The following is a 15,951-nucleotide window of genomic DNA, read 5'->3' as shown; positions in this document are numbered from 1 at the left end:
AAAACCCAAATGGCTTTTTCGTCCCACTCTACTCTAAAAACGAAAATTTACTTGAATGAAAATTTATTTGAATCAAAGTTTATTTGGGTAAAAATTTATTTCAAAGAAAATTTTTTTTTGAATTAAAATTTAATTGAATCAAAATTTATTTAAATCAACATTGATATGAATTAAAAGGGTATAGCCGGATAAGTATGCAAAAAGTGCCCCCGCATGTATTTTATTCATAATTTATCCATACATTCCTACCCACTTAAAGATAACATTCTGAAAGTTTGAACTCAAAATTCGCTTTTTTGGGGGAGTTATGGAGGGGGAAAGAAAAATCAAAAAATGCGTTTTTCTCGAAAACTACTGAACCGATTTTAATGAAATTTAAATATGTTATAAATGTCAACAAAACAGTTTTAAAAAAAAATTTTTTAATTTTTTTTTCAAAAAAATCCAAAAAAAATTTTTTTTTGAAATTTTCAAAAAAAATTTTTTTTTCTTTTTTTAAGAGCGACACCTGCCATTTTTTTACTATTTACTCGTTAAAGTGTTTTTTTTCAGAAAAAAATTTTTCCCAATTTTTTTTTGAGGTGCGTGATAGTGAAAAAAAATAAAAACCGCATGTGGGTACAATGTACAGCTTAAAAAATCTTTTCAAATTAAAAAAAAATTTTTTCAGGGTTATTTTTTTAAGTGACCACTTTCTCCTTTATTGTAAAAAGTACCTTATAATGTCCCCTTTAACATATATTTTTTCCAAATTTTTAAAAAATACAGTTTTTGATTAAATGGCAAAAACCATGGTCATGCTATTTGTCACGTACGGTAATGCACATATATGCATATGGGCAATTTCATGTGTTAGGGTATAGCCGGATAACTATGGAAAAAGTGACCCAAATATATTTTTCCTATTCATTCCTACCCACAAAATAACTTTTTGAAATTTTTAACTCAAAATTTTGAGTTTTTTGAACTTATGGAGGAAAAAAATCAAAAAACGCATTTTTCTCTAAAACTATTGTATGCATTTTTATCAGCTTTGGATTTGTTGAAAAGACAATTAAAGAGATCAAAAAAAAATTTCAAAATTTTTTTTAAAAAATTCCAAAAAACTGTTTTTTAAAAAATTTAAAAAAAATTTTTTTGGTTCTATTAAAGTGACATTTTTATGTATTTTCTCATTTCAGTCTCTTATGTGATCTACTTAATGAAAAAATTTTGCCTGACATGATTTTTTTATTAAGTAGATCACATAAGAGACTGAAATGAGAAAATACATAAAAATGTCACTTTAATAGAATCAAAAAAATTTTTTTTAATTTTTTAAAAAACAGTTTTTTTGGATTTTTTGAAAAAAATTTTGAAATTTGTTTTTTGATCTCTTTAATTGTCTTTTCAACAAATCCAAAGCTGATAAAAATGCATACAATAGTTTTAGAGAAAAATGCGTTTTTTGATTTTTTCTCTCCATAAGTTCAAAAAACTCAAAATTTTGAGTTAAAAATTTCAAAAAGTTATTTTGTGGGTAGAATGAATAGGAAAAATATATTTGGGTCACTTTTTCTATACTTATCCGGCTATACCCTATCACATAAAAATGCCCATATGCATATATGTGCATTACCGTACGTGACAAATAGCATGACCATGGTTTTTGCCATTTAATCAAAAACTATATTTCTTAAAAATTTAATAAAAATATATGTTAAAGGGGACATTATAAGGTACTTTTTACAATAAAAGAAAAAGTGTTCACTTCAAAAAATAACCCTGAAAAAAATTTTTGAAAATATCAAAAAGAAAATTTTTTTGACTTTTTTTGAAAAAAAAATTTTGATTTTTTTACTAAAATCGTCTTATCTATATTTACAACCTCTTAAAATTTTATTAAAATCGATTCAGTAGTTTTCGAGAAAAATAAGTTTTTTGTTTTTTCGTTCCCCCTCTATAACTCCATAACCCACTTGTGGTTTTTATATTTTTTCACTATCACGCACCTCAAAAAAAAATTGAGGAAAATTTTTTTCTGAAAATAGACACTTTAACGAGTAAATAGTACAAAAATGGCAGGTGTCGCTCTTAAAAAAAGAAAAAAAATTTTTTTTTGAAAATTTCAAAAAAAAATTTTTTTGGATTTTTTTGAAAAAAAAATTTGAAAATTTTTTTTTAAAACTGTTTTGTTGACATTTATAACATATTTAAATTTCATTAAAATCGGTTCAGTAGTTTTCGAGAAAAACGCATTTTTTGATTTTTCTTTCCCCCTCCATAACTCCCCCAAAAAAGCGAATTTTGAGTTCAAACTTTCAGAATGTTATCTTTAAGTGGGTAGGAATGTATGGATAAATTATGAATAAAATACATGCGGGGGCACTTTTTGCATACTTATCCGGCTATACCCTTTAATTGAATCAAAATTGATTTGATTGAAAATTTTAATTTTTCTCTAACAGAAAACTGAAGTTGCATTAGTTTTGATGGAAATTTGTTGATGTAACGATGGTTTTTCTATTTTTTTTTTCCTCTTTTATTATACAATCTACAGCTAGTGACAAGTGAGCGACAGTAGGTTATTATAGGTATTTTGGATTAAATTAAATTCTCGCATAACCTGCATAGTTGGCAATTCCGCAGCGATTTTTATTTTTTGCTAAGCGCATGTATCCATTTTCACCCCAGTTTGAGCCCCACCAATTCTTCAAAATCCAATACGTTGGTGAATATCCTACAACTAACATTGCATGGTTCACATCGCTTGCGCTACAAGAGGGATCGTCATAGACACCTCTACTGTAAAATAGAAAATACGATTTTTAAACCAAAAAAAAGAAAAAAATTCCAATGCATATAACTCGAAAGAAAATATCAAATATATACAATATTTATTTTGTCCAATATGTATTTTTGAAGTACTTATAGATTTGGAAAATTTCTTTTAAATCCAATATGTTTTTTTCATTGATTTCACGCAATTCTTTTCGAGTATATGGATAAAACAATTCAGTTATGAAAAAATAGTTGTTTTTTTAAAAAAAAAATTTTCTAAAAATTTCATTATTTTCCCAAAAAATTATTAATTTGAATCGAATTGAATTTTGAGAAATTTTTTTCTATATTATATAATTATTAATTTTAAATTAAAAAATTTTAATTTTCTATTAATTTTCTAAAAGAAGGTGAAAAGTTTTTGAAATAATAATTATAAATATTATTCAAAAACTGAATAACTTACTCTCAAAATTTGAATTGGTAAAAATGATTGCTAATTTCAATTAGTGACTGACTTTTTGCTTTTGAATTAGCAAATTTTACTAATAAATAGTAATTTCTACTAATTTATTAGTAAAATTTACTAATTTTAATTTTTTAATTTTACTAATAAATTTATTTATATATTTTTAAATTTTTTAAATTTTACTAATAAATAGTAATTTCTACTAAATTATTAGAAAAATAAAAAAATAAATTATTAGTAAAATTTACTAATTCAAAAACAAAAAGCCAATCACTAATTCAAATAGGTTTCCCGGACAAGAAAGTCTTATTTTTTGGACTTTTTGTCCTGGTCAAAAAGTGCAAAAAAATTAAAAATTCAATGAAAAAAATTGAGATATAAAAATTTAAATGGTTGTCTTGAATGAAATTGTCCTTTTTTTGAGTTGCTTATTTCGATGACTGTGAATCGAAAGTATATGTAAACTTAACATTTTAAATTTCTGAAAATAATTAAATTAATCGAGCAATTTAATTAGAATTATATTGAAAAAAATAATTTAATTTTTCTGAAAAAATTTATTCAAATTTTTGAAAATCATTGTATTTTTTGGAATAATTGTTTTAAAAATTTTATTGAATAATTGAAATTTTTTTGGAAATTTTTTTATTTATGAAAATAATAATTGAATTTTTGTGAAAAATTTGCTTATTTATGAAAATAATTGAATTTTTGTAAAAAATTTCTTTATTTATGAAAATAATTGAATTTTTGTGGAAAATTTGTTTATTTATGAAAATAATTGAATTTTTGTGAAAAATTTATTTATTTATGAAAAGAATTGAATTTTTGTGAAAAATTTCTTTATTTTTGAAAATAATTGAATTTTTGTGAAAAATTTATTTATTTATGAAAAGAATTGAATTTTTGTGAAAAATTTTTTTATTTTTGAAAATAATTGAATTTTTGTGAAAAATTTGTTTATTTATGAAAATAATTGGATTTTTGTGGAAAATTTGTTTATTTACGAAAATAATTAAATTTGTTTGAAAAATTTGTTTATTTATGAAAATAATTGAATTTTTGTGAATGTTTATTTAAGAAAATAATTAAAATTCTGCGATTTTAACACTAACATTTTAAATTCCAATTTTATAGTGTAAGAAGTAAAAACGTGGAATTTTTATTAATTCAAATTTACAGAGAAAATTATTCAGTTTGTGAATAATATTTATGATTATTAATTCATAAAATTTTTCATCTTTCCTTAGAAAATTAATAGAAAATTTAAAATTTATAATTAGATTATTAGATACAGAAAAAATTAGAAAAAATCACTCAAAATTCAATTTGATTAAAATTAATAATTTTTTTATTAATAAATTAGTAGAAATTACTATTCATTAGTAAAATTTACCAATTAGAAAGCAAAAAGTAATTCACTGATTCAAATTAGTATTTATTTTTACTAATTTAGATTTAGATGAAAACACGTGATTCATGAAAACACGTGAAATAGATGAATTTTGATTAGGATTTAAAAAAAAAAAGTTTAACATGTGAAAATTATTTTAGATCTATGAGACAAAAGTGTTCCGGGAGTAAACGACTTTTTTACTGACAGATTAAATATAAGAATTTATCGTGCTGTTTAGTATTTATCGAGTAAATGTTATCTAAAAAAAAATGTGTTCGAAGTTCAGATGATTTTAAAGTACTGCTTTGACAAAACGTTTTTAAAAAAAAACTTTTCACAGAACTAGGGATTAACTCTTCTACAAAAGAATAACAAAAATTCCCTTGGTACAATTATTATTTTAACTTCTTTTTTTAATTGCCATATAAAAATTGAATTAGATGAAATAGATAAATATTTCTTTTTATTATCTTTTTTTTATTTAGTATTAATGAGCCTTTAAATAAAAACGATCTTAATAATAATATTTTGGATTAATTGTTATTATCAAATAACTATTTACTGGAATCAAATATTTTTTATTTGAATCAATTAAATGGTATTTTAACCAATTATTTCATTATTTGAAGCAAATACAATTTAATTTATTTTAATTTATTTGATTCAACTATAAATTTTTAATTGATTAGTCAAGTAATTGGTTATTTGAATTAAATAAATTTTTTATTTTCCTAACGCTAAACAATTGTTTTGACGGAAAAAAGCTTTAACTAGATCAGCGATTTCTCGTAAACAGCGAAAGTTTTAATTGATGTAACTAAAAATTTCTCTAATTTAGTAAAATGACGCTGTTCCGGTTAAACCTTTTTTTCCGTGTTACATTTATTATTATTAATATTTCAAAAAGCAAATTGAATTAATTTTGAAGTAATAAAAAAATTTCTTTAAAACAAAAAATACGGGAAAACGGACGAAAAATTAATAATAAAAAAAATATTTGCAGTGTAAGGATTCGTTAAACAAATAGTCGTTTTATAGGCCTTTATAAAAGTTTCACTTTATAGAGAATGCGTATAATTGAATTTTTTTTCATATTTCGGTAATTGGTATTTTTTTATTGGTGTCATCTCGGGGCAATTGCGATGACGTTTGAAGGTTATCGATAAAAAAAGAAAGAAATTCAATATATCACATCTTGTAATTACATGATTTTTTTTTGTTTTTTTTTTTGGTTTTATTAAGCAAAAATATTAAAAAGTTCATAAGTGAATTATTTGTATTTGAATAGAATTGAAATATTCGCATACTTACTGATAAAGTTGAAAAGTTTTTGGAGATGCATTTACGGATACTGCAATTGGTCCAATTGTTGCTACAGCTGCTTCTAATGCTCTTTCATCTCGCGCTGGTAAAATTGCCCACGATGTGATATTAATAACACTTAGATTTTCTTGAAATTTACACGTACCTTTCTGGGGAAAAATGGGAGAAATTATTTTTTTACTCTTGTTTTTTTTTTGTTTAAGAATTTAAGAAATTAAAATTTAAAGATTAAAATTAAAATTATTAAAATTAAAACATTAAAACATTAAAATTATTAAAATTAAAACATTAAATTAAACCTTAAAATTAAAACATTAAAATTAAAATTAAAATATTAAAATTAAAACATTAAAATTAAAAAATTACAGTATAGTGGGGTGAAAAAGACACTTTTTTACTTTTTGTGCAACAAAGTCAGAATTAAATTTTTGTTTCAAATTTCTAACGATTCAATAGTTTCAATATAAAACCCAAGTGTCTTTTTTACTCCATGGCTTTTTCACCTCACTCAAGGAAATTAAAACAAATCCATGAAAAAATTGAATTTTTTTCCAATCTGTATTTTAATATCAATATTTAGTTAATTAGTTTTCTTTTTATTTAATCTGTATATGAATGTAGTATCATATTTCCTATTTTCTATTCTCCATAAGATAGAAAATATAATTAATTTGATATTGAAACACGTGTCTCTGTGGGAATAAAGCTCATATCCTCGTCTGACCAAAATCGACTCTATCTACTGAAAATGTAATTGAGGCTAAACTGTAGGTTTCTTCTTTGACAGTAGTGTCTTTTTGCGTAAATTCTACTTTTAGCAAATGCCGATTGTGAAGGAAAAAGAAAGAGAAGATTATTGACCTAGATAATATATTAAATTTAGAATAATTGAAATATTTATTTTCGCAGATTCTTCTTTTTTTCATTTAATTAAATTATCTTCATCCGCTCTTATCTCGTTAAAAACAGTTAATGTGACTTGGTAATTTAGTTAATTACCGAAATGATAAGTGTATTCGTATTACTCACGTATTACGTTCATAGAGATTTTTTATTGCATCATAAAAATTCTTCTTCATTATTCTAATGGAGATTCTATTGGATATTATTCTAAGGCATTATAATATGAAATCTTGCAAAAAAAAAATGTTGTAATTCTATTACAAGTTTTGTTATTAATTTTCGAATATTTATTATTATTATTATTCGACATTTATTGCTCCTAATATTGAATTTGTAATTTATTATTGATTGCAGAACTGGGGAATAAATTTTAATTTAAAAATAAAATTTTAGTTGAACACAGTTTTTCTAAGAATATTAAATTGAGACAAAAAAGGAATCAAAACGTCACAACGTTTTGATTCCTTTTTTGTCTCAATTTGATATTCTTAGGAAAACTGTGAAAGTATATTTGACTCAAATCCTACTAAATTATTTGTTTTAAATAAAAATTTTATTCGACACTAATAAAATTTTTTATTTGAACCAAGTAGAGTTTATTTGAACCAAATAAAATTTTATGTAAAAAAAAAAATTTTATGTAAAATAAAAATTTTATGTAAAATTTTAAGCAAAGCGAATAAAATTATTAATTGAACCAAATAAAATTTATGTTCAATAAATAAAAGGTTTAGTTGGCTCTGAGTCAAACATTTTTTTTTATTTGAGTGAGAAATATAAAATTTATTTCTCCTAATATTATAAGGATTAGCAATTCGTTGATTTGAGAACTTCCTGAAGCAATGAGGAAAATATGGCTGGACGTGTGTTTTATCAAAAACGGATATAGATGTGGAATTGAAAAGTAGGGAATTTAAAAACTGTAACTTTTAACGTCTTTTCAAGTAATTAGAGGCACGCACCTCTGTTGGTGTGTTAACTGAAAAGATCAACGAACAAAATAATGTCGACCTCGACTTTTGTTGCGTCGTTTCAAGACATGATAATCGGATTTACACGGCGTAATTTATATATATTCTATCTTGCTTTTTTTTGTACAGGATGATAAAAAAGTCGTATTTCAAAGTCCAAAAGCTCAGTGATTGTTATTAATTATTAATGTCACACTAGCTGAATCTTTCTATCAAATTTGTATATAACCACTCTATATGCCATCGGCGAATGATAAAAATGAGGCAAAGTCCAAGAGGCGATCGTAAGTCTTTCCTTATTAATTTTCATCTCGTATTTAAATTTGTTTTATAAAACTACATAATTTCTTTATGATTAAAATAAATTTATTTTGTTTTGTAAAAATTCAATGAATTTTATAAATAAGGAAGAATAATTCAATCAATTAGCAACAATTCGCGCGCGACTGACTTCTTACTTACTTTTTTAAATAAAATTAGCAATTTTAAAAATAATAGAACGTAAAAAGTTTTAATTCAATTTTGTTTTATAACAAATAAAATATGAATTGGAATATGTAGTTTTAATATTATTATAATTATAATAATAAATCAAATAAATAAATTAATAAGTTAATAAATAAATAAATAAATAAAATAATAATGATATATTGTGATAAAGGGAATCCAGGGAAAAGTCAGAAATTTTTATTAAAAGTACTGAAAAAAAATGAATTTTTAGAATTTATAAAAAAATTCTGGATTTTTGTGTCTTTTTTGTTTGACTTATAAACTATAAAATTACCACGAATTCTAATACAAGACCTTAAATTTTTTCACTTTCTGACAAAAATTTCTTTTTACAATTTTAATAATTTAAAATCTTCTAAAATTAGTTAAATTTGTCAATATATATTTAATTAATTATTAAAAATGATGGATTAATAAAAGAATTTTAGTAAAAAATACTAAAAAAATTGAAGTTTGAAGAAGTTACAAACAATTGCAGAAATTGATATATTTTCAAAAGTGATAAAATTTATATCACAAAATTTAATTATATTCAAAATTTACAAAAAAACTCTCGACAAAATCCCAATTATTATCTTTATAAATAAAAAAATTCTTCTTCAAAATTCAATTATTTTCAAAACTTTTTAATAAAATTATTGTAAAAATTTCATTTACTTTAAAAAATGTTCCTCATTTTAATGATTTTCAATATCAATTACACAGGCCTGCAAAATGAAACTTTTTTTCGGGATAATGAATGCGACAAAGTGTTTCCGAAGGCAAATTTTGCCCTGAACACGAATCCGAGGTCTAAAATGCTCCATCACGTCAAGTTTAAAAAGAAATGAAGTTAAAACCCCTAAAAACAGCGTTTTTGGCACTTTTTTAAAAATTGTGGGGCAAACTCCTGACGTGATAAAAATTTCGCTATTATCAGAAATTTAAGCTTAATTCATGCCCTTTCAAATAAGCTCTCAGCCGATTAATATCCTTCAACCCTTAAAGCAGGGGGTGTATTTTTGTCCAGGGGTGCAAAAACTTTAAAATACATATACAAAGAAAATTATTTAAGGGTTTTTTTTAGGGGTAGCCGTGTACTTAAACCTATAGCTTCAAAATTTTTCTCAATTCACAACCCCTAAAAAATCCCTTAAATAATTTTTTTTTTATATGTATTTTAAAGTTTTCGCACCCCTGGACAAAAACAGACCCCCCTGCTTTAAGGGTTGAAGGATATTAATCGGCTGAGGGCTCATTTGAAAGGGCATGAATTAAGCTTTAATTTCTGATAATAGCAAAATTTTTATCACGTCAGGATTTTGCCCCACAATTTTTCAAAAAGTGCCAAAAACGCTATTTTTAGGGGTTTCAACCCCATTTTTTTTTAAAACTTGACGCGATGGAGCATTTTGGACCTTGGATTCGTGTTCAGGGCAAAATTTGCCTTCGGAAACACCTAGTCGCATTCATTATCTCGAAATGATGCAGGCCTGTGTTATTTTAATAAAATTACCCAAAAGAATTCAATTATTTAAAAACAATTTTAACCTTCGCGCTACCGGATGGCCACCCAGGGTGGCCAAGCAATAAATAATGTTGTAAATCTGCTCGATTTTTGCATCAATCGAATCGCGATTTTAAGTCACTGAACAAAATTTTATCTACTTTCGAAAAATAAAAAAAATTAATTTTTTTTTACATTTCTTCTTGTTTATTTATAACAATTAAAAAACTATGTTCAACACTACTGAAAAACGTTCGGATGTTATTTTGTATATTGCAAAAAAATAAAAATGAAATCATGAAAGTTTCACAATAAAATTGTTTTATGTCAATAAATACAACATATTTTGATGTTACAATGAATTTTTTATTTGTTTAAACAAATTATTGTTGTTATTTACCAACTTTTTACAGAATGCACTTAGAAAGTTGCAGTTTTTTTCTAATTTTGCAATTTATTAATCTTATATGATCACAAATATGTAAAGAGTAAAAATTAAATTATTATTTAGACAATTTTTAAACAAATTATTGTTGCTATTTACCAACTTTTTACAGAATACACCTAGAAAGTTGCAGTTTTTTCCTAATTTTGCAATTTACTAAACCTTATATGATTATAAATAAAAAAATCAAAATTGAATTGTTATTTAAACCATTTTTAAACAAATTAATAATTCGTTTATAAATTGTAATATGTAATAATATAAGGTTTAGTAAATTGCAAAATTAGTAAAAAACTGCAACTTTCTAGGTGTATTCTGTAAAAAGTTGGTAAATAGCAACAATAATTTGTTTTAAAATTGTTTAAATATTAATTCAATTTTTACTCTTTATTTGTGATCATATAAGATTTAGTAAATTGCAAAATTAGGAAAAAACTGCAACTTTCTAGGTGTATTCTGTAAAAAGTTGGTAAATAACAACAATAATTTGTTTAAATAATTTTTTACTAATATTTATGATTCGTTTCAATAAATATTTTCTTTAATTTTTGATTTAATACTAAGTAACGTTAAAAAAAGAAAAGTTTTCAAAAATTTTCTAATCTCTTTGTTTATTTGAAAATTAAAGGTTTTTGCAATAACAAATTTTTTAAACAATTGCAATATGCATAAAACCTTTATTAAAATACAGCAATTGTATTAACACATAGTTATTTACAAAAAGTTTGATGAATTTTAATCGTTTTTGGAATATAAAAGTAAAAAAGCGTTTGGCCACCCCGGGTGGCCATCCGGTAGCCCGCGTATACAAAAATCTTTGGTAGCGCGAAGGTTAATAAAATTGTCCAAATTTTTTATAAGTTTCTTCTTAATAATTCAATTAATTTTAGAAATAATAAAATTCATTGCAGAATTTCAATTATTTTTAATACAATTTTAATCAAATTACTTGAAAAATGTAACAATTCTAAAAAATTTTATTAAAATTAGTCAAAAGAATGAAATTATTTAAAAATTTGTTAATAAAATTCTTCATAAGAATTAAATTTTAAGAAACATTCAATTATTCAATAAATAATTTACTTTTGTATTTAAATAATTGAATTCTAGTAAAATTTTCTAATAAAAATTAATTTGAAAATGAATTATTTTACTTTAAATTTTAGATAATAATAGAATATGAAAATAATTTTTAAAAAGTTACAGTAACAATATTCTTATAATATAAAATAAAGATTTTAACAATGGATCCTCTTTAATTATTATGAAACATAAAGAATGTTTTGAAGAATTTTAATTCCTACGGAAAAATAATAATAATTAAATATTTAAAAAAGAAATTATTGTTTTCGAATAATTTTACAATTTAAGATATTCGTAAATAAATTTAACAGAACATGTTTTTCAGTAAAATTTTTTCCTTTATTTTTTAAAAATCCAAAAATTTTTAGTTTCATTTTATATTAAATTTTCTAATTGCAAAATATAATTTATAAACATTTTTTTCCTGTATTTTTAAAAAACTTTGAATTTTATGAAAACAATTGAAATTAAGAAATAGAATTTATGCAAATTATTTCCTTATGAAAATTGGGAATTTTCTAGAAAAATATTAAGAAACGGGAATATCTAATGTTTTTCTTCAAAAAAAATGCGTTTGTAAACAATATTGTTATTGAGAAATAAAAATTATGCATAAAATGGGTATATTTCCTACTTCCTTATAAAAATTTTTTAACAATTAACAATTTTCTAGTATTTTTTATAAATAAAAAGGAGAATAATTTGCATAATAATTTTAATCAGTCAAACGAAATTTGTTGTAGAAAAATGCATATAACAAACAAAATGGGTATATTTTTTATTTGTTGATCATAATTTTTGTTAAATTTTCTAATTTCTAATATTGTTTTATTATGAATCATAAAAAAATACCTGCATATTTTCAATTTGTCAAAAAATATTTTTTAATGAAAAAAACAAAAGTATACACAAAAACTAACTTTCAACTGCGGATACAAATGAATGAAAGAATACGGAGATTAATATAGTTTATTTGAAAAAAAATTAATTTTATCTATGATACTAAAGTTCTGAACGTTCAAATGAACGAAATTTATTTTTTTTCTTCTTCAAATTAAATTTTTATTACAATCCAGTGTGGAAATTGAATCTGGGCGCTAGCCATGCTATGTCCGGGGAGCCCCATTACAAGCTAGCCCCTGACCAGAAACCTAACTCTGTCACGGCTAACTCGGGCTATTTCCACACGGGATATTTTAAATTTTGTGTCACTATGAATAAAATTAATTATAAAGTTTCTCTCAGTATAAAATGAAAGTTTTTAATTTTTATTGCAATCAGCAATTTATGAAAATATTTTTAATAAAATGTATTTCGTTCATTTGAACGTTAAAAACTTGTGGATTGTTATCTATAAGTCAAATTTGATATTTAAATTCCAAACTTGATTAAATTATGTAAAATTGTTACTATTTTAAAATTAGTTTTGAAATTATTATTATTATTATTATTATTATTATTATTATTATTAATAAATATTTTATTAATTATTTAATAATATTACCCGCCCTATGTAAGGATAGTAGGATTCTCCCATAAGTCCTCTGACTTGTTCCAAATATTTTAAAGTGTTTCTTAAAGATCCACCATCACAGCCTAAATTTCCTGTCGATGAACTACAATCGACTATTTGTTGTTTGCTTAATGAATAAACGTGACCCGTTAGTCGATAAAGTTGTCCTATAATTGTTCCAATTATTGCATAGGCGTAACAACTACCGCAGTCCAATTGTTCCTCGGGCGGTGTTAAAAAACCACAGGTCCGCCAGTCTAAATATTCTGGCACTCTGTTTGGGTCGTGAAGGACTGCTTGTACCATTGGGTCATCGTCGAGTAGCAGTTGATTACTTGGTATTAATTTCACCTGGATTTTTTTTATTTTTTGGACAATTTTAGTTTCAAATATAATTCAAATTTTAGTTTCAAATAATTTAGTTAATTCCAATTATTAATTATTTGATTAACCAAAATAATTAATCAAGTATTTGTGTGTGGTGGAAAGAGGGGAAAAAATTGGAAGATTTTAATCACAGTAACCACTTAAATGTGACGGGAAAAAGTCTTAGGAGTTTATCGGTACTTTCTGCGAGGACTTGACTTAATCGATTGTCGATTTACGATTTAGAACATCGATTACGAACCCATTCTCGAAGGTACTGTCCGGTGCTGAGATCAGCAATGCAGTTGTCTCGCAAGAGGTAGCTATAATGTCCCGCAGTGGCCAATAAGTTATGTTCATAAATCTTGAAAAGATTGCTCTCCCAAGCAATTCGTCTCTTCATCTCTAAAATCCCTACGTAAGTTTTGTTACGCATCGACTAGAAACAGAATTTTTTGATTCATCATTTTTTATTCCTCGAAGTAAAAATTAACTATTATTAATTTTTTTAAATATTTTCGTAATTGGGATTTACATTTTTGAAATATAACTGGAGTAAAAATGCAGAAATATTATCAAAATAAAATGAAAATAATTATGAATTTTATATTCATATATTGACTATTATTTTTTAGATTCACTGTAGAAGAAAGTAAAATTAGAACAAGGGGTTAGACAACTCGTGAAAAAAATTTAATTATTTATAAAAATTCTAATAAAAATTTTTGAAGCCATTTGTAGATTTATTTATGTTTGAAATCAAATAAATTAAAATTTGATGAGAAAAAAAACCGGGAAAAATGATTAGAAAGCCGGGAATATGGTTGAACGAAAATAGTAGACACCCTGATTAATTTTTAATTAAAATAAATAATTTAGTATTTAAAATTGGTTTTAAATTCTATTTACCTACTTGATTTAGTTGAACAATTGTTTTACTGTGTTTCTTTATTAATTAAGAGAGATAATTACCTTGTATTTGAACCAGTAATCGTCGAAACATTTAGAGAGTTTTCGCGACAATAAAAAGGTGACAGATTCTTTTATCAGTGCACTGAATATTACTAGATTGCACAAAATTATAATGCACTTCCACTGATTCATTGTTCATTACTGGTTTCTTACTGCCAGGAGCATTTGACATTGCACATAAATTCGTACTAATGTATCTGAATATAACACGGGTTCCCTTTAATCAAATGTATGTCACTGTCAGCAAACTCGAATTTCATAATCACAAAATACATGCCATTATTCAATTATTATGTTTATTCTCTGATATAACCGAGAACATATTACAATTACAACATTCGTACATATTAAATTTGTTTTTAATTTTATTTAAATCTTTTATAATATTTTCATTTGCGTAAGCATTTTTAAAACAAAAGTTGCGTTCTGTTGTCATTATTAGATTTCGAATTTAAGAAAATGGTTTTTTTTATATATTATATCCTAAAGTTCTTATCGTTCAAATGAAGGAAGTTTATTTATTTCTGATTCAAATTAAATTTTTATTATAATAACTTTAAGTCACCGGGAAGAAAAATAATTATTAAGTTTCTAAAATGCAAAATTTTAGTTTTTAATTTGTATTGCAATAAGTAAAAATTATTAAAATAACTTTTAGTAAAAAATATTTCGTTCATTTGGACGTTCAAAACTTGTGGGTCATTTTCAACAATGTTTAGCTGATAAAAAACAATTTAACATAAATTTTATTTAACATGGAATTTAATTGACATAAATTTCATTTTAAATAAAACTCACTTGAGATGAATTTCATTTCAAATAAAATTCATTTCTTTTGAATTTCATTTAACATAAAATTCATTTATCATGAATTTCATTTTACATAAAATTCATTTAGCATGAATTTCATTTTACATTAAATTCATTTAGCATGAATTTCATTTTACATTAAATTCATTTGATATAAATTACATTTGCCAAAAAAATTCATTTAACACAAATTTCATTTGACATAAATTTTATTTAACATAATATTTCAATTTAACATAAAAATCACTTGACAAAGATTTGATTAGGCGAACAAATAAATTGACACAAAATTTAATTTTACAAAATTCATTTGATGGAATATTTATTTGACGTAAATGTTAAGATAAATTTCATTGGGCATAAATTTTATTTGACATAAAATTAATTAATAAATTAAGTAATAAAATTAATTTGATGTAAACTTTATTTGACATAAGTCATTTAACATTATTCTCATTTGAGAGAAATTATTTGACATCAAAATATTGATGCGAATTTTAAAATTTGTCAATTACAATTTTCTTGATAAAATATCTGATTGATTACTTTTAAAATTCGAGGTAATATTTTTATAACAAATAAACTTAAAGTCAAATGAATTTTGTGTCAAATAGTAAAGTATGTAATAGTAAAGTATGTCAAGTAATTTTTATGTCCAATGAATTTTATGTCAAATAAAATTTATGTGAAGTGATTTTTTTGTTAAATGAAATTTATGTGAATTAATTTTCATGTTAAATGGAAATCATACTAAATGAGTTTTATGTCAAATGAAATTTATGTTAAATGAATTTCGGGTCAAATGAAATTTTTTATTCCAAATGAATTTCTGGTCAAATGCCATTTACTCCAAACGAATTTTATGTTAAATGAATTTCAGGTCAAATGAATTTCAGGTCAAATGACATTTATTCCAAAAGAAATTGATGTCAAATGAAAGTTAT

The 15,951-nt window shown here is 23.5% G+C and overlaps 1 protein-coding gene across 1 annotated transcript; it reads right to left on the bottom strand.

Moving 5' to 3' along the window:
- Positions 1–2,278: 2,278 nt before the first annotated feature.
- LOC122509453 (procathepsin L-like) lies at positions 2,279–14,373 on the bottom strand. The gene is made up of 5 exons (XM_043623557.1): positions 14,198–14,373; positions 13,488–13,664; positions 12,851–13,210; positions 5,937–6,097; positions 2,279–2,784 (listed from the first exon to the last, which is right to left on the bottom strand). The coding sequence occupies exons 1-5, from the start codon at positions 14,327–14,329 to the stop codon at positions 2,589–2,591; spliced, it is 1,026 nt and encodes a 341-aa protein (XP_043479492.1). The 5' UTR covers positions 14,330–14,373; the 3' UTR covers positions 2,279–2,588.
- Between the last annotated feature and the right edge of the window lie 1,578 nt (positions 14,374–15,951).

The sequence above is a fragment of the Leptopilina heterotoma genome, unplaced genomic scaffold (assembly GCF_015476425.1).
Source record: "Leptopilina heterotoma isolate Lh14 unplaced genomic scaffold, ASM1547642v1 Lhet_60, whole genome shotgun sequence".
Lineage (NCBI taxonomy): Eukaryota > Metazoa > Arthropoda > Insecta > Hymenoptera > Figitidae > Leptopilina > Leptopilina heterotoma.
The sequence above is the reverse complement of the archived record's forward strand: the minus strand, read 5'-3'. Positions and strand labels throughout refer to the sequence as shown.